The following is an 18719-nucleotide window of genomic DNA, read 5'->3' as shown; positions in this document are numbered from 1 at the left end:
GCACATCCGAACCCAATGGCGGAAAAAAAACAATCTAAGGATGGAGAGGATGCCCATGCGCACTGTGGTCCAGGGGAGGAGTCACCTATCTCGTGATACTTCGAAGACTCTTCCAGGACAACAACGTGCAAACATCCGGACCCAACACTAGGCGGCGATCTATGCACAGATATGAATTCAGCAGCCCACATGCCTCGAACTGAAGGACATCAAACTACTGTGCATGACGCACAAAGTTCTATATGGGACAGGACCTAAATATCTGGCGACCAAATTGAGTGGCAACACTTTTGGAAGAGCCCTAGTATCTGCGGGTAAAAATGTACAAGGCCGAGGTACTTTCACCTACGATTCAGTCCTGTGGACCCCCAGTGAGTGTATTATATTGAAGCAACACTGCACCACAGTGCCAAGACATATTATTGTAGTGTGCACTATACAGATGTTAGCAGTGACAATGCCACAAGATGTTTACAGACAATGGAGAATAAAACACAAACTGTTTAACATATTGCATATTAAAAAAAAGACTTGCGAACATTTGTTTTTTAATTTACTATTTATTCAAAAAGATTGCAACAAGTAGCGTGATATTCTCAGGACAACAATGGTGAGGCCTTTTTGTGTGATAGTCCACTTTATGGCCGGATGAGTAAGCCAAGCTGTATCTAAAACGAAATAAATGTGTTATTGGCATTCTCATCGCAGAAGGGTCAAGCCTCTCAGGCACCGAAATGATCAGAGATGGACAACACATGAACCGTCTTCTTGGATATGGATGGATGTTTCTTTGTTACTTGCCTCTGTACTCTTGCTGGTGTTCAGCAGAACTGCTGATGTGCCTTAAGGCTTCATTATGTAGGCTTTTCACAGCCTAGGAGCGAGTCTGAGTCCTCTCAGCCAAGTTGTTTCCCACACGATGAAGGACCTCTCTGGTCACCACGCACAGGTTTTGTGGGGGAACGGGAACTCTGATCATTAAGCGGAACTTTCTCACCCACATCAAATAGTTACACAAAACCACCACTTTTTAAAGGAGATCAAAACCAATTCAGAGATTGTAATGCACACGTTAGGTCCACACAACCTACACATCATTAAAACAAATAAGTACATCGATGTATTTCAAACTCTGTGTCTGTGTTTGTTCTCCAACTATTCTGGAAGCCAACGATTATGCTTTGAATAGGAGAAAAACTAAAGTTTTTGATTCTCATAGTATGGTGGAAGTAATTTAGCCAAAAAAACTATGTATGATGCTAACAATATTCCAAACTTCCTCTCACAACTAATGTTATGTAATAAGCATTTCACCTTTGTCTTGTTTTCTATCCACACCAGCATTCAAACGTCTTTAACATTGAACAGTTTATTAATGGTCAAAGGAGACATGCTCGTCGGGTCAGGTATTAGTAGTTGTCTTTAATTTTTACAATAAATGAATAAGTTGCTATTGCCACCATCTAACATGTTGCTATTGCCATTCTTGAACTGAGAACTGCAAAGCACAGTGTGACACTAGGGATAGAGAACACATCTAAAGAAGGAGGGTTACCACTATACGATTCTTAGACTGGCCTCATTTAGGAATGCATTATCATTTTAGCCACCATGCATTAAAAAAAGGAAAATGAATAATTCAGAACATGTTTACAATGGGTTCCCGAGAAGAATGGTTGCTCACCCCCTAGGATGGTTTACTTTGAAGAAAATGAGACAGAGACAGGATTTGATTACCTTTGTAAGGTGTGCTGTATCAGGAGATGGCATAGAGCCATGCTCAGCACAGAACCCTTAGGTTCAAAGCACAGTTCTCATATGAAATAAAATATGTTTTTGTTTATAAACAGTTACTCTATAGTAGGCACCGTTAGAGGTAGTGCTTTAAGTCATCAGCAAGTTTTTGTCTAGGTTGGGCAATCTGGTAACAGATCTGACAGGTAGTAATGACAACCAGAATTATTCTCATATTAATATTCGGGGACTGGAGATTAGTTGGTCATGTATATAGTTCTTTAAGGCACCCCACAGAAAAGGGATGGAGAAGAGTGGCCAGGTGAGAGAAGAGGACAAAATATTGTATGGAAAAGGTTACGCTTTTCTGTTCACTGCCACACTATAACTTACGTTGTAATTGGACTAACTTTGAACTCGGAGGACTTGGATCTTAACTAAGTTTGAGCATTCCATCACTTTTTGTTTCTCCTCAGTGAATGCCCTAAGTGTCATGGGTGTTGCACAGATGACTCTGCCATGGGACCAAAGCTCCACCTCAAAGATGAAGCCACCAAAGCTAAAATCTGCTGGGTGACTTGCTTTCCAACGCAGAGGGGACACAGTATGTCAGTTTCGGCTGGACCAAGGCAGATTTGCATTTGGTTGGTCCTGATTGGAAGTGGCATAGTGAGCAAAAGGTAACAATGGACTGTAATGTAACCGTTCCCAGTGGCCCACATTAATGTAAGCATTCTACTTATCATTTAATTCGCAAGTAAAATGTGGCCTTGACTAGAAGGTGTTTGCACAGCAGAGGTGACACATCTGCACACTGCGGTAATACATGCATTCATGCGTGCTGCCCTTTCCACTACGGCTCACTGTTCAGGGTTAAATCCCTTCAGCAGCTCTACTCGCAAGAAATTTAAGTGGGTAGCGCATCTGTTGCTAGGGTGTATGTGTGTATAGTCTGTAAGTTACAAGTTCAAAGCCTGGTAGGCTTGACATACCATTTAAACATTCAATTTTGATAGAGTGATCTTCCCCACGTTGAGTAACATCTATCATAATTCCAGTATCACAGGACAACTCTGTTGGCAAAATGGCTATATACATTATTTTTTTTTAAACTAATATAGTCCTAAAAATGCATCAGTTGTAAGGCATTGGAGTTCTTGCTATAATGTCAGACCTAAACATGTAATATGGGTGAGACAAATTAAAATGTAACAAAAATTACAAGACAAAATCAGTGAGAAAAAGAAAAGCAAGCAACCAAACCCCACGAAGGCAGAATCAGAGACCAAAATCCTGATAAAATTGGAAACTAATTGATGTAACCTTTCTCATGGTTTCTGAAAAACTAAGTTCATGGGTTCTGAAAGTCTAAGTCAGAATTCCTTTTTTGGATGGCACTACTTATAAACTGACCTTCTCCTGCCCCGTCCATGCATTGCTCTGCTTCACAAAGGTGGAAAGGGTGTACCTGAAGAGGACACACCAGGGTTTTCAAAGCAAATATTTTGAATGCCAGCTCAAAAGATGCAGTGGATCACACATTAAATGGCCAACTCATTTTCTCTTCAGAATGGCCCATATGCACGTCCCTCCAAGGCGACCACAACATAATGTCCCGAGATCTCAGAGTCTTCCCACCTGCCCCCTCCCTATTGCAAGGCTAGTATTTAAACATGGAGCTGAACCGAACTTAGCCATGTGATGCATGAAGCATTCCCCATCTTTAACTCCCTTCACTCCCTAGGCACAGAAAATATATAGTGTTTATAACGTAAAAAAAAAAAAAAAATACTTTACTATCTCCGAGGAATAAAATTCAATTATTAAGGTGCTGTATTTACCTGCTGAGTACAATAACAATTAAAAAAAATACTTCACTATTTCCGAGGAACACAATTAAATTATTAAGGCGCAGTATTTACCTGCTGAGTACAATAACAATTTTAAAATAAACCATGTTCTGAAACAGCTAAAGTGGTTTCAGGTAACGTCTTGGATAGATTAAATAAAACAGTAGGTTTTTTGAAGGCTGAGGGAGCACCTTTGTATTGACAAGTCAGTCCTTCTTCATGGCAAGAAGGGGCAACGTGCTACAGCCCTTACAGTTAGACATCAGGATATTCCCTGACAAGCTAAGCAGCCACTATATGACTACACTGGGAGAAGATGCCTGAACACACAGGAGGCCTGCATGGTAGAGTTGCGGAAATCAAGCTTGCTCTCAAGGCAGGGTATGCTGGTCATGATAACTCTCTGACCAAACAACCTGTGTTTTTGTGGTGCACTTAGTTATAACTGGCTTCAGTTTTATGTGAAACATGGAAATTACAGTCACTTAAAAGAAGGTGGTGGTAAAGGGAAGTACAGATGTTTACCAAATATACCGAAACATGCCCTATTCAGATTCTGCCTCACGCAAACAAGCCACCTATGTCTGTTCTAAAATATAATGCCACAAAAAACTGTCATTAGCCATGCCAGTCAATACCACCAAATTACCCTATGGATTATTCGGAAAAGAGCAACAGTTTTCTTCCCTTCTTAGAAATTCCTGGGCTTGTCACCATTCTATGTCAAACTTACTAATGTAAAGTGGAGTTATTTACATACTTTGCAACAGCATCATTAATATTGCTGGGTTCTTCCTCCTTTCTGTGTAAAATGCACCAACATTCAATCTCTCCTCCTAACTCTTTGGCCAGGTTAACTCTTGTAGTCATTCTTCATACAAAACTAGACTCACTAATTTTGTGAATCTTTCACCATTTTGTGGTCCATCTCACTAAGGCCAGAGCTTACGTAAACCATTAAGTGATCAGGTTCTCCAATGCCAGGGCTCTTCCCAAATTCGGTGTTGGACTCCATTATGTGTCGGTGCACTAATAGTGAACTTCTTCCTTCATAATGAATAATGCCAATATCCAGCCTCTTCCCTGTTTTAAGGTGGACATATATTTCGGGATGCTTCCCAGTTTGTAGTCAGGCAAACTTGCAAGAATTCTACCTATTTAACAAAATGAGTTGCTACAGCTAGGGTACATCCTCCATTCTATGCAAACCAACACCCTGATAAAGGTAACCATCTGCTCTGGTGACAAGAGCTGCTCCAAATAATGCAACATTTTAAAGACTGTATCTAACAAAAGGTATCGCCAGGTGAGGAAGGCTCTATTGCAGAACTTAGGTTATCCTCTGCAGTATGACATGGCTCAAGAATTACGTGTGTGGTATTTCAAACTTTTTAACTTCCGCCTCTCCCGCTTCTACCCCACGTGTGTACAGGCTCCTCTAATAATAATGAGACTTGAAGATGAGCAGCAGTAAGGCCTGTACCCACAAAACTAGTATACATACAGCAGTAATCCGTGTGCAAGAGTAGGCAGACGATATTGTGACTGCCACACTTCCTCTGGCTTCCTGCATGTGTGCTGGAGGGTGAGAAGTAGAAATGTTTCATTCATCATACATGGTCTCTACCTAGGACCCAAAGCACATTATTGACTTTTATGACTATGAGCAATGGCATGCACAGAAACAGTTAGTCATAGACAATGAAGCATGTTCATTTACAGCACTAGCAATGCTGAGCAGCATAAGAAAGAATTACACCCAGGAAGGTTGCAAGCTCAGAAATGGTGGCTTGACATGCAGACTAAGTTTGTAACCACATACGTCTCCAATGGTGTGGATTCAGCTAGGTAAAAGCTCTGCCCTCCTAAAAGAGTTCCTTTCCAAAACCCGGGACACGGGAGGGGTGGGGCTGGGGAAAGGGGGTGCGTGTGTATCAGTCAAAGTTGTTCATTTTTTGATTATAGGTTCTTCTGATCAAGAGTCAGGATTGTGGCATGGTTGACCTTTAACTCATCAGGATTAATGATCTGACAGAAATATGAGTTTTAATAAACGTTAAATAGTTTCACAACCAGGCGACAGTGAAATGTTGATTAAAGGTGCATAGAGTACCAATGTTGTTTATGAAACCAGACTCACTGAGAGCGCTGCAAGTCTCTTCACACCTAATATCAGGTTTTATTGAGCCTCCACAAAGGGTCTAGCATGCTGAGCGGGTCATCGTTGGCCTTGCTACCCCTAGAAAGCCCCTCACCATTTTGAGGCTGCAGAAAGCTTTGCTTGTTCATTTTCTGCTTTCCCTTCTGGGAACTGTCCAAGTTAAAAGCCTCAGGAGTCAAGGATGCCAGAAGATCTAGGGAGGAAGAGGAAGGTGCTGTGCAGGTGCTTGGGGATTCTCTGCTGGGTCTCGGCTCCACCTCTTCCAGCATGTGGTTGTTGGCAATCTCAGGGTTGGCTACTGTTGTGTCGATCAGAGGCACCACCATCTGGGTAGACTCCAGCAGTTGTTCAGTGGGCAGTACAGCCACAGGCTCTGTGACATCAGGCTGGGAGAGGCTGGAAGGCAATGACTGAGGAGCCGGGGCATTTGCAGGCTCCATTACAGGTTCACAGTTTGAAAACTGCCAATTGACAGTCGGCTCCACGCCACCCAAAGGGGGCTTTATACTCAGCTTGGCAATGGTAGCTTGGATTGAACTGATGGGCATGTCTCCTCCAAGCACAATATCCTGGGGATCCTGGAGTGGATACAGCTGGGGAAAAAACAGAAAATCAGAATCACAAATATTATCTAAAGCCAAAATGGGATGCTCATTATTCGAGACATCCGACAAACATATTAGGAAACAGTATTGAAAGGGAGCAACCAAGGACAGAAATAAAGTTTGAAGAACAGAAGGTGAAAATGTAAATATATGAAAGGTGGGCCCTGGAAGAAAGTTACTTCCTGCTAACTAAAGATTTCCTCGTTGAAATCAGTCACACATTCATAAGATTTTAATATTTCCTGCCATAAGGCATCAAAGAACAATTTACTTACGTTCAGTAAAGTTGTTTCAGATGGATATGATTACACCTACAGATTCCTTATTGAAACTCTTTCGAAGTGCCAGATTAGATGAACAAGTTACTTCCCTTGGTAATGCTCTTTTGAGTAGGTACCACATGTAACCAGATTCTGCACTTTAGAATATCTCTAGGTGTCAGATTGGATCCGGAGAATTCTTTCATCAATGCTCTTGCACGCCAGTATATGGCGCAATGTAGCTCTGAGGTAACTCCCTACAGCCCTGGGGTGACAGAGCAGAGGTGCACTTAAGCACCATCCCTGCGCTCTTATGTCAGTTTCTTATTTCCTCCTCCGGCATCCTCAGATGCAGAGTAGAACATATTGTGTGAGACAGTGTTGGCTCTCTACCTTGTGACCTTTTCGAGGGCAGTGAAAAATCTGCACTTAGGTGGAGTAACAACAAGAAGGAAAATACTACTTACCAGTATGCATCTGTTCTTGGCATGTAGAGCTGTAGATTTGTATACTTGTGGCTCGGATGTTTGCACTTTGTTGTTGTCTTGGAAGAGGTCTTTGTAGTCACGAGGTAGGTGACTCCTCCTTAGGACGATAGTGTGCATGGGCATCGACTCCATCTCCAGATTGTTTTTGCCATGAAGATTTATGATGGAGCTAGTATGAAATAGAAAGAGATGTCCATGTGTAATGTATCTAAGTGAGATAGTACTGGAACAGATAGAGGTATCTGGGGAGGCTGGTGGGCGTATACGAATCTACAGCTCTACATGCCAAGAACAGATGCATACTGGTAAGTAGCATTTTCCGTTCGAGGCATATGAGCTGTAGATCGTATACTTGTGCATAGACTATACAGCAGTTACTTCCTTAGCGGTGGGTACCTGAATCTGTTGCAGTGGTTTGAAAAAGTGTTCTTAATACAGCCTGGCCCACATTAGCTTGTTGTTTTGATTGCACATCGACACAATAGTGTTATGTGAAAGTGTGCGGTGTAGACCAAGTAGATGTCATCTAGGGGAATGTTCCTTATGAATGCCTTAGAAGCCTCTAGTTTACGTGTAGAAATGAGCACCAGGGGAATGGTTAATGTGCGTTTAGCTTTAAGATAGCATATTTGGATGCATTTAACAATCCACCTTGCAATCCCCGCTTTTGAAATGGGATTGCCCTTATGAGGTGGGGAGAAAGCCACAAACAGTTGTTTAGTTTTTCTAAAGGATTTTGTCCTTTCAATGTAGTAAAGTATTGCTCTTTTAAAGTCTAGCGTGTGAAGAGCTCGTTCTGCCACTGAGTCTGGTTGAGGGGAAAAAACTGGGAGTTCAACAGACTGGTTAAGATGGAAGGCAGAAACGACTTTAGGTAAAAATTTAGAACCACTTTGTTATGATGTATTTTCAAAAATGGTTCTTGTATGGTTAATGTCAGGCGTTCACTAACTCTTCTAAGAGATGTGATAGCAACTAGTAAGGAACTGTAATTCGCATTTGTGTAGAGGGACCCATGAGTCTGGCGAGGACAACATTTAGATTCCACATCGGAAAAGGTGGAATTATTCTCTTAAATCCCTCCATAAATGCTTTGATAGCTATTGCAGCGAGATGTAGTCTTATAGATGTATATGCTAGGTTACATTGTTGTAGATGCAAGAGATAACAGAAAATGTCCTGAATAGAAGCATCTAGTGGATTAATTTTGTTATTGGTGCAGGAAATCACAAATCGCTTCCACTTAACTGCGTACCATGCTCTGGTGGTAGGACGTCTAGCTTCTTTAATGATATTCATGCAGTCTGGCAGGAGATTGAGGTAGCCAAACTCTAAGACTTCAGGTGCCAGATCGCAAGGTTGAGTTGAGTGGGATCTGGATGTCTTATCTCTCCATGGTTCTGAGTAAGAAGTTTGCGTGAGAGGCGTAGCTTTTGATGCAGAACTACTGATAGTTCCAAGAGGGTTGTGAACCATGGTTGTCGGGCCCATGTTGGAGCAAACAGGATCATTGTGAGGGAATGCTGTTTGAGTTTCCCAATCACTAACGGAATGAGCGGGAGAGGCGGAAAAGCGTAAGCAAATTTGCCTGACCAGTTCATCCATAGCCCATTGCCTTTGGACAATGGGTGTGGATACCTGGACGCAAAGCTTGGGCATTTTGCGTTTTGGTGTGTGGTCAACAGATCTATTTCTGGGTGGCCCCACATGTGAAAGAATGGAAAAAGAACTTGAGGATGAATGTCCCATTCGTGGATCTGTTGTCTTTGACGACTGAGCGGATCTGCAATCTGGTTGTTTACTCCTGGGGGTGTTCTGCAAGGAGATCGATCTTTTGAGGTACGGCCCTTCTCCATATGATTTTAGCTAGGTGTGAAAGCTGCAGAGAGTGTCCCCCCCCCCCTTTTCTGTAAGTAGTACATTGCTGTCATGTTGTCCGTACGGACCAGGACAGCTTTGCCTACCAGATGGAGTTGAAAGGATTTTAACGCTAGAAAAATTGCCAACAATTCCAGGTAATTTATGTGGAATTGTTTTTGCTGAGGGGTCCACATTCCCTGAATGGTATGGTTCTGAAGATGAGCTCCCCAGCCGGAGAGCGATGCGTCTGTTGTTAGCACTATCTGTGGAACCGGGTCTAGGAACGGCCACCCTTTGGAAAGGTTTTGTGTGTTCCACCTCTGCAGAGAGCGATGTGTGCGGCCATACACCAACACCAGATCTGTTAGCTGACCCTGAGCCCGGTTCCACTGACATGCCAAACACTCCTGTAAGGGACGCATTTGGAGTCTTGCATAAGGGACGGTGAGAATGCAAGAGGCACTCATCCCGATCAACTGCATGAACACTCGAGCTGGTAATGAGTGTTGAGGCTGAAATTTGGATATTAGAGCTTGCATAGTGCTTATCCTGAGAGGGTTGGGGTATGCTAAAGCTTTTGAAGTGTTTATCGTAGCTTCTAGGTATTGTTGTGTGGTGGCCGGTTGGAGGTGGGATTTGGTGAGATTCACCATGAATCCCAAGTTGTGAAGTAGCTGGATTGTTTTGTGTGTGTTGCACAAAGCTGCTGTGTGACTTGGCTTTTATGAGCCAGTCATCCAGATAAGGGAACATGTGAATGTGTTGTCTTCGTAAGTGAGCCGCCACTACCGCGAGGCACGTGGTGAAGACTCATGGTGCTGTAGCCACCCCGAATTGAAGGACTTTGAATTGGTAGTGTTGACCGTCCACCACGAACCTGAGATATTTCCTGTAAGTGGGTTGAATGGGAATATGAAAGTAGGCGTCCTTTAGATCTAGAGTGGAGAGAAAGTCGCCTTGTTGAAGCAGTGGGAGCACCTGTTGGAGAGTGAACATGTGGAAGTAGTCTGACTGAATGTAGAGGTTTAAAGGTCTGAGGTCCAGTATTGGCCTGAGAGAACAGTCCTTTTTTGGGATTAGAAAGTAGAGGGAGTAAACCCCTGTGCCTTGATGAGGTAAGGGGACTGGTTCTATTGCATGTTTTTGTAACAGAGAGAGAACCTCTTGTTTCAGAAGAGTCAGATGTTCCGAGGACATTGGACGTTTTCTGGGAGGGATATTTGGGGGAGTGGAGGTGAGTTGCAGGCAATAACCATACTGGATAATTTGTCTTACCCACTTGTCTTTTGTGATAGAATTCCAGACAAGTAAGAAGAGGCGTGCCCTGACAGGAGTGGGATGATCGGGGGGAAGTGAAGGGAAGTCACTGCTTGGTGGTAGGGAAGTTGCGGGTATTGTTACCGCGACCTCTTCCCTTACCATTGTTGCCTCTGTACCCTCCACGAAAGTATCCTCTGGAGGAATTAGTTTGATTGGGGCTTTTATAGGAAGAAGAGGGATGCTCCAAGCCAATAGTTTTGGAGCCAGCCCTGTAAAAGGAGCGACAAAATGAACCTCTAGGGGAAGGTAATTGCAAGGCCCCTATGGACTTGGCAGTGTCCGTATCCTTTTTCATCTTCTCTAAAGAAGTATCCGACTGTGGGCCCAAAAAGATGCTCTTGGTCAAAAGGCTGATTAAGAATAGCGGACTGCACTTCCTGCTTGAATCCGGAGATTCGGAGCCAAGCGCGCCTGCGTAGCAAAACGCTGGTATTAATAGCACGAGATGCCATATCAGCCGCATCAAGCGCACATCTGATAGATGTGTATTTGTTATTAATTTTCCCTCCTGTATAAGGTCATTAGCTTTGTCTTTATATTGGTCAGGAAGATGTTGCATAAGCTTTTCAAGCCTATCATAGTGAGTTCTGTCATATCTGGCCAACAAAGCTTGGGCATTAGCAATCCACCAATGATTTGCAGCCTGTGACGCGATACGTTTTCCAGATGCGTCTATGAGTTTGGATTCCTTATCAGGAGGAGGGGTGTCGCCTGTGCTTTGTGAATTTGCCCTCTTGTGTGCATTAGACACCACAAGAGAATCTAAAGGGACCTGACCTTTAATGTACACTAGGTCATTGGGAGCTGCCTTATATTTTTTGTCTACCCTGGTGTTAAGAATCCTGGCTCTGACAGGGTCCTTTAAAACTTCTGGTGCATGTTTTAGCATGCCTTTTAACATTGACCGGGTGTGCGTGGACTTTTGTGTGGGTGCAAATGTTTCCAATAAAAAGTCTTCCTCTAAAGGATCAGAGTGTAATTGTACCTCGTGGTATTGAGCGCTCTATTAATTAGTTGCGCAAACCCAATATTGTCATCTGGTGGTGATGGCCTAGAGGGATAGAGGTCCGGGTCATTGTGTGGGTCGGGATCTGTGTTGTAATCATCCCAAGGATCTGTATTGTGTGGGATGGTATGTGCATCATCATCCCTATCTGGATCTCCATCCCCACCTTCATCAGTATAATCATCTTCATCATCCTGTGGTAGAGGTTAAAATGTATGTTGTGGGGAGCGTGCTGGAGAAATTAGCAGATTTGGATTAGCTGGAGAAGGAGAGAGAGGTGAAGTATTAGTGCCTATCTCCTTCCGCTTCATGGGTATTTCAGAGTCTTCTGAAGTGTCCAATGTTCTCTTTTTAGGAGGCTTGGTGACAATTTTGCCAGTTTCTGGGTCAATGTAGATAGTTTTTTTGCTTTGGATCCGAAAAATCTGGTAGAGACTGTTGTATGGGTACAATGTCCTTTTTCGGTGCTGAAGACTTAGGGTCAGAATATTGTTTAGACCATGTCTCTGAAGCTTTCTGTGGGGTCTTGGACTCCTTAGCTTTTGGTACAGGAGTTTTTGGCTCCGAGACCTTTTTTGGCTCCGAAGGTTTGTTCGGCTCCCAAGATTTTTTCGGCTTTGAATACCTATCCTTTGTTTGTTTCAACGTCGAGGGCTTCAGCATCTGTGGCACCTCTTTGATTTTGGACTTCGGTGTCGAAGGTGATTTTTCGGCACCGAAAGGGGGTTGGCTCGATCCCAAGCCGGAAAGCTTTTCTTTAGGTTTCATAGCCGGGCCCGAGGGTGGGGTGTCTGAAATGTGTTGCCGGTGTCGACTTGAGACCGAGGGAGAAGGTGTTACCGGAGCCTTAGGTTTGGTTTTGGTTGGGAGAGGGGTCTCGGTACTCACAGACTGCTGAGCCAGGGTGACTGTCTCGTCTTTGCCGTCGGAGTCGTCAGCTTCGGAGACGGAGATGTCTCCTTTATCAGCATGTTGCTCAGCTGGAGATTGGGATCTGCTCTGAAGATATCCGGAATCGAGCTGCTTCCACGAGACATTTGGTAACGTAGAACCAGACGGTCACGGATGGTTTTCTACGACCTGAAAGATGCACAGGCCTCGCAGTTCTTGTCTTTGTGCTCCGGGGAGAGACTACAAACCTCGTGTAAGTCCGTGTGTGGGAACTTAGCACCACACCCGGGGCATTTTTTGAAAGGAGTCCTTTCCATTGACTGCTGGCATGGTCGGCACGGATAGGCCCAACCGCCCGCGTCAAAGATCGTGGTCGAGGATTTTAGATTTCCCAAAGATAGGCGTCAAATAGGAAACGTGAGCGAGACAATACCGTTGAGTGGGGAGGGATTGCGCGTCGAAGGGGGTTCGAAAAACAACACCGACCCGGAGTGCAGCAAATCACATCCGAACCTGATGGCGGAAAAAACAATCTGGAGATGGAGTCGATGCCCATGTGCACTATTGTCCTAAGGTGGAGTCACCTACCTTGTGACTACAAATACTTCTTCCAAGACAAAAACAAAGTGCAAACATCCAAGCCCAACACCAGATGGCGATCTATGCACAAGTATACGATCTACAGGCCATATGCCTCGAACACAGTGTTACTGAAGGTAAGTGACTTGTTCTTCTGATGGATACTTCTAACTGCAGCTTAACAAAATCTGGTCGAGCGAGAAAGCCTAAAGCCCCAATAAATAGCCAATAACCATGACCAAAGCAAATGCTTGCTTGGCTAGGGGAAAATTAACAATAAAACTTGAGACAAATTTGCCAGTCAAGGGTCAATTTGACAGGTACTGCACCAATCCACAAATCTGTCCCAACGATTGGCAAATACTTAAATTATGGAGGGACATCTCACTGTCAATATGACATCAATGACCTCTGGGTACAGGTCGAAGGAGTTCAACTATCGCTGCTCAATCTCCAAGCATGGAGATGAAAAGTGTGCAGGCACAGGTGCAACACAATGCCCTGCTGCTGTGACAACAGATCCTCCCGAAGTGGCAGTTATTCGTATGACAGATGCTCATGCCCATGAGTTCTGGGTACCACACTCTCCTGGTCCAATCCAGTGCCACTAGGATGACTTGGGCTGTTATTTCTGATCTTCTTTAGAATTCTGGACTGAGACACAATGGCGGGAGGCTTACAGGAGTCCTGAGTTCCACTCAATAAGGGTAGTGTCACTGAACAAGAGCGGTTTTCTGACCTCCACCGAGCAGAAGTGCGGACATTGCGCATTCTCAGTAGAGGCAAAAAGATCATGCCAGGGTTATCCCTATTACTGGAAGACAGCCTGTACCACCTCCGGGTGTAACTGCTATGTGTGATCCGCTAGGCAGCTGCAACACAGTTCATCAGCTCTGGGGTTTAATGATCCAGCCAGATGGTTACAACCAGAGAGATTCCTTGGTAGTCTAGCCAGTTCCAAAGGAGCAGAGCCTCCTGACCCAAGACCACACAGCACCCTGCTTGTTGCTGTACCACATAGCAGTGGTATAGTGGGCGATTCCTGCACCAGCCTTCACTTGATGGTGGGTAGGAGGGCCTTCAGTGGAAAGCGTATCACCCTCTACTTTAATAGATTGATATTGTATCAATCTCTCCCAGATGGCCTCCCCAATCAGGCAGTAATGCATCCGTGAGCCACCGTCAGCTCCAGGAAGGGTAACAGAGAGGGACCTGCCACTAACCCAATCACAGTACAGCAGCCACCATTGCAGATCTTTCACAATCTTGTCTACAATCTGATAAATTTGCCTTAAATGCCCACTGGGACTTGAGGTCTCAGTGCAGTTCCCACATTTGCCTTCTGGCATGTTTCACCAACAGGATGCAGTAAGTCAAAAGAGGGTGAAACATCGGGGTCATAGCCCGAATGTCCTGGACTCTAAGTTTGGGGGAAAAGGAAGAAACCACACCATATCCACAATGGCTCTGATAAAAGGGAGAATCTTCGAAGAAGTCAGGTATGACTTAGGCATGTTCATAGTAAACCCCAATGATGCAAGGTGGTTCACCATCATCTGGAGGTGGTTAACGATTGCAAGACCACCTTTAGTAGCCAGCCATCGAGGTAGGGAAAGACTGGTACTCCCGACCTCTAAAGGTGGGCTGCGACTACCAATATCCCTTTCATAAACACATTAATGACAGTGGTGAGGCCTAAGGGGAGCACTGCGAACTGATAATGCCCCAGACCCACAGTTAACCGTAGGTATAGCCTGTGGGTCTGCAGGACAGGGATGTGAAAATAATCATCCTTCAGGTCCAGTCTCCAGGGTCTAGAGCAGACAGGACCTGGGCTCACGTGAGCATCTAGAATTTGTACTTCCACAGGAAGGCATTAAGATGACGAAGATCTAAAACAAGAAGAAGGCTGCATCTTTCTTTGGCACAAGGAAGTAGACTGATTAACGCCCACCTCCTACTTCTTAGGCTGGAACTCTCTTTTTGGCCAAAAGGGCCTGACAGATGGTCCTCCATCAGCAGGCGGTGGAAGGTGCCAAAGGGTAGAAATGAATGAGGGGGCATAGCATCAATAGACAACTGTAGGAGCCATTTGTCTGCCGTGAAGGCTGCCACACTTCATGGTGGCCATGTGCTGCCAAGGACCCAATTAAAGTGGCTTTGTGGTTCCTGCTGCTGAAGGGGTGGGGAGCTCAGCTGCACATTGTCCCTACTGTCCTCGTTGTTCCAGAGTACCAGGGACTCTGTCATGAAAGGGCTGAAAGGTCTGCTGGGCTGGAGGAGGAGATTAGCACTGGGAATACTCTGGCATAGCCACAGAGAGGGCTAAATTGTTGATGAAACTGCCTTGTGGGAGCAGAAAGACCCAAAGAACGTGCTGTGGCTCTACCCTCCTCTAAATGTTCCAAGGCCAAGTCTGCTTTGTTGCCAACATTTTTTTAACTGTCAAACATCATATCCATTGAGGATGCCTGGACATCCCCGGAAAACCCAGTAGATGTCATTCAGACACGACACCAAAGAGCCACACTAGCACCAATGGCATGTCCCAACAGTCTGTCAAGTCCCGATCTCATTACCAATTTCACTATCATAAATAGCCTGGGTAAGAGATGCCCGGAGGCAACTCAGGCCACTGTGTCCCAAAGGGCATGGAAGTAGCAGTCGAAGAGACTGCTGGAATTCACTGACCTTAGAGCAAGGCTTGTGGAGGAGAAAATGTGCTTGTCAAATATATCTATACTTTTTGACTCCCTATCTGGTAGTGGTAGGGATGGCGTTGGACTTGGCCTTGCTGGTGGAAGCCTGTACCACCAGACTTACTGGTGTTGAATATTGTGTTAGGAAGGCAATGGCGGAAGGTGCGGGCGATGAGCATGTGGCAAGGTTACAGTATCAGAGTCAGAGAAATTGCCAAGTGGTTCTGCGCAGGTTATTATATCGGTCGAGTTTGTGGTGGATTCAGATTGGAGTTGGATAGCACTATGGGCTGCATATCCTCATCTGGCATCAGAGTCGATTCAAGCTGAACTGCCACAGGTAATGATGCCAAAACCTGAGCAGGCACCGGAGTCTGTGCTGAACTCAATACAGGACTAAGGGACAGAGAAAAGAGCAGACCCGCCGGCTGTCGTCCGACTGGAGGCCCCTGTGGATCCCTGGAGCCTAAAGGCAAGCTAGAGGGAGCCTGGTAAAGTAAAGAATTTACAGAGCATAGCCTCCCTGAAGGCTTAAACTTGCAGCAGGACCATCGACATACCTGGAAACTCAGGGAACGTCTGGGTCAAGCTCGGAATAGCAAGTATTCTTAGGGTCACTGCAATGGAGTTCTACCTCATTCAAGGAGCGAGGTTGAGGGGGGGGGGAAAGAAAAAGAAACTATGGCAGCAGAGTGATCCTCTGCCAACTTGGAAGGGAGTCACAATCTTTGATAGGAAGGCCACCAGGGTCCTTAGTAACAATTTGTCCAGAAAATGATGGTTGGACCAACAGCACCTGCAGTTTACTCACACAGCATGCTGGCATAATTGCAATTAGAATGACTGTTTTTTGTGTTAAGAGCTTTAAGGAACAAGCTGAACATAGGCTCAATGGGCATGCAAATGACCAAGTTCACACCCCACTGAGGCATAACAATGATTTTGGGAGAACATATCAATCAGACCTTTTTTTGGTAAACAGATTTTACTGAAGTTAAGCCACCCTAAGTGGCAAAGATATACAGTTGAAACGCATGCCTCACAATACAAAGTAAAGTGTTGTAACGCTGCAAAGCAGCAATACTCAAGCAATACACCATAATTAGGATAATCAGTGCTCAAGAATCTATATAGATTACATTCTTAGGTAAGTTGACCCAACCACTTCCCCCAAACCCGTCCATGTTTGTGGGGGCAACCACTAGCCTCGTAGACCACATGTTCTTGTTGCGCACACCAATCTACACCTAGTCACCAGCTCAATAGGGTTGAGGAAGTAGGGGACATACAATGTTCAGTAATGTCTTGTTACACAACCAGGAGGGCCGTACCTAAAAATGCACTCTCGGCCCTCGTGCCCTCAGACCCCTCAAATACACCAAGTAGTATAAAATAAGGGGAGAGGGAAACTTCACACCCAAGGACGTCTGATAAGTCTCAGGTTACCCCGGTTCAGTAGTTCTGCACCACAGGACAGGACCACACCATGTGATAAAAATCTGATGGCTCAATTCCACATCGGGGACAGGAGGGATTAAGGTGAAGACCTACCCGGTAAAAGTGGATCGGAGAGAGATACACAACATAAGGGTAATATGTTTGAACCAGTCACATTCGAGAGGAAATGGTAAGCTCACGAGGGGCCATCTAAGCATCTCGCCAATCTTCGTCCTCTATGGGACCCAACCAGCCTTCACATCGGGGTCTGAGGTATTGTAGCGTGCCAGGTGAGTTGATTATCAGGGTGCAATAGATCTGGGAGATTCCTCCGCAGCACAGGTTTCCCATGAGAAGTTTAGCTTCCAAGGGGCTGAACTCTGTGAGGGCCTCAGATGATGTGATACGAGTGTGGAGCGCATGTCGGAGCTGAAAATATTTATACAATTGGGTATGAAGTTAAAGGTCCTGACTGGAGCATATATGTGTCCCAGACCACACATCTCCCAATTCTGTGATCCCAGGTTCTAAAAGCCTGAAATACGGCCACCTCCCTCAACCAGGTGCTGTGCCAAAGAGGGGTCTGTTGTGTGAGCTTGGCCTCCCAGTGCATGTGTCCGAGTGCTGCTCTCCAGGCAAGGAACACCATTCTAGTTACCTGAGGTATGGCAAGAGAAACCGGGGATCCATAAAGCATGGCCTGTAAATGAGGAAAACCCAACATTGAGAGTTATAAGCGATAAGCGAGATCAGACCACCCCCCCCATCGTGAATAACAAGAAGGTGGGAAGCCAGGTAGTAAAGTTAAAGATTTATCATTCCCATCATAGGGGCCTCGTTGACAGTGTGTGAAAGCAAGGCGAGGCCTGAGTCCCCGCCACAAGAATGTTTTCGCAATTCCATCCAGATCATGAAACCACGCCTGAGTCAAGTGAAGTGGTAAGTTCTGAAAAATGTACAGGAACTGCAGGAGGATCATCATTTTATTTAGAGCAATACGCCCCATAACATTTAGGGAAAGGGCTTGCCATTCCAGACTAAAGGTTGAAGATTGAGAGTCCAGGAAAGTTACGGTATAAAGTGACCCATATGCCCAGGTATTTGAAGTTGAGCAGGCGGACAGGGATGTCACTGTCATTGACCACATGGTAGGACTGTCAATTGGAAGCGAGTGGAACCCAATTAGAATCACAGGAACTGACCGTGCAACTGTAGGGCCACTATATGAAGATATGCTTCCATCAGGTTGAGCAACACTATCTGGTCTCTGAACTTCAGGGACAAGAAGACTCGGGCAAGGGACTACTTTTTGAATTTCTCATTGCAAAGAAAGCAATTTAAGCCATCAAGGTCAAGAATGAGATAAAGGCCCCACCCTTCTTGGGGACCTAAAATAAACAGAAGTAACACCATTGTCATATCTCATCAACTCTATAGCTCCTTACTCACAAGGATGAGAACTTCTTGCTGGAGAATGCGGACATGGCTTGTAGAAGGGATGGAGAAAACAGGAGGGATGAGGGAAGGTGACTACTGATAAGGAAGAGTGAATCAGATTTCAATTATCAGTAGAACTATGAGCCAGACTTCGTGAGGACGAGTTGAACTTCATGAGAAAACACATTTCTTTCATACCTTCTATGTGTTTTGAATCCCTGTCAGGAGGAGTTGAGGGAAATTTTATGGGATTAAGCTTTGAATAACAGGAAACCTGTACCAAACGGCCCTCCGCTGCCGGCTGCGCAGATAAGAACTTACGGTTACATATAACTGGACAATGACAGCTGGTAATCTGGCGGTTCAATCCTGGAGTGGAAACCGGTTTGCAC

The 18719-nt window shown here is 45.0% G+C and overlaps 1 protein-coding gene across 1 annotated transcript in view; it reads right to left on the bottom strand.

Moving 5' to 3' along the window:
- Positions 1–540: 540 nt before the first annotated feature.
- The window catches only part of PTPN23 (protein tyrosine phosphatase non-receptor type 23), a 558626-nt gene continuing 540447 nt past the window's right edge, over positions 541–18719 (bottom strand). The window contains exon 25 of the mRNA XM_085628617.1: positions 541–6338. Coding sequence (XP_085484743.1) covers positions 5757–6338 — 582 coding nt within the window. The 3' untranslated portion in view covers positions 541–5756. The remainder of the gene's footprint in view (positions 6339–18719) is intronic.

The sequence above is a fragment of the Triturus cristatus genome, chromosome 10 (assembly GCF_964204655.1).
Source record: "Triturus cristatus chromosome 10, aTriCri1.1, whole genome shotgun sequence".
Classification (NCBI taxonomy): domain Eukaryota; kingdom Metazoa; phylum Chordata; class Amphibia; order Caudata; family Salamandridae; genus Triturus; species Triturus cristatus.
Note: the sequence above shows the minus strand (reverse complement) of the source record. Positions and strands in the feature narration are given on the sequence as shown.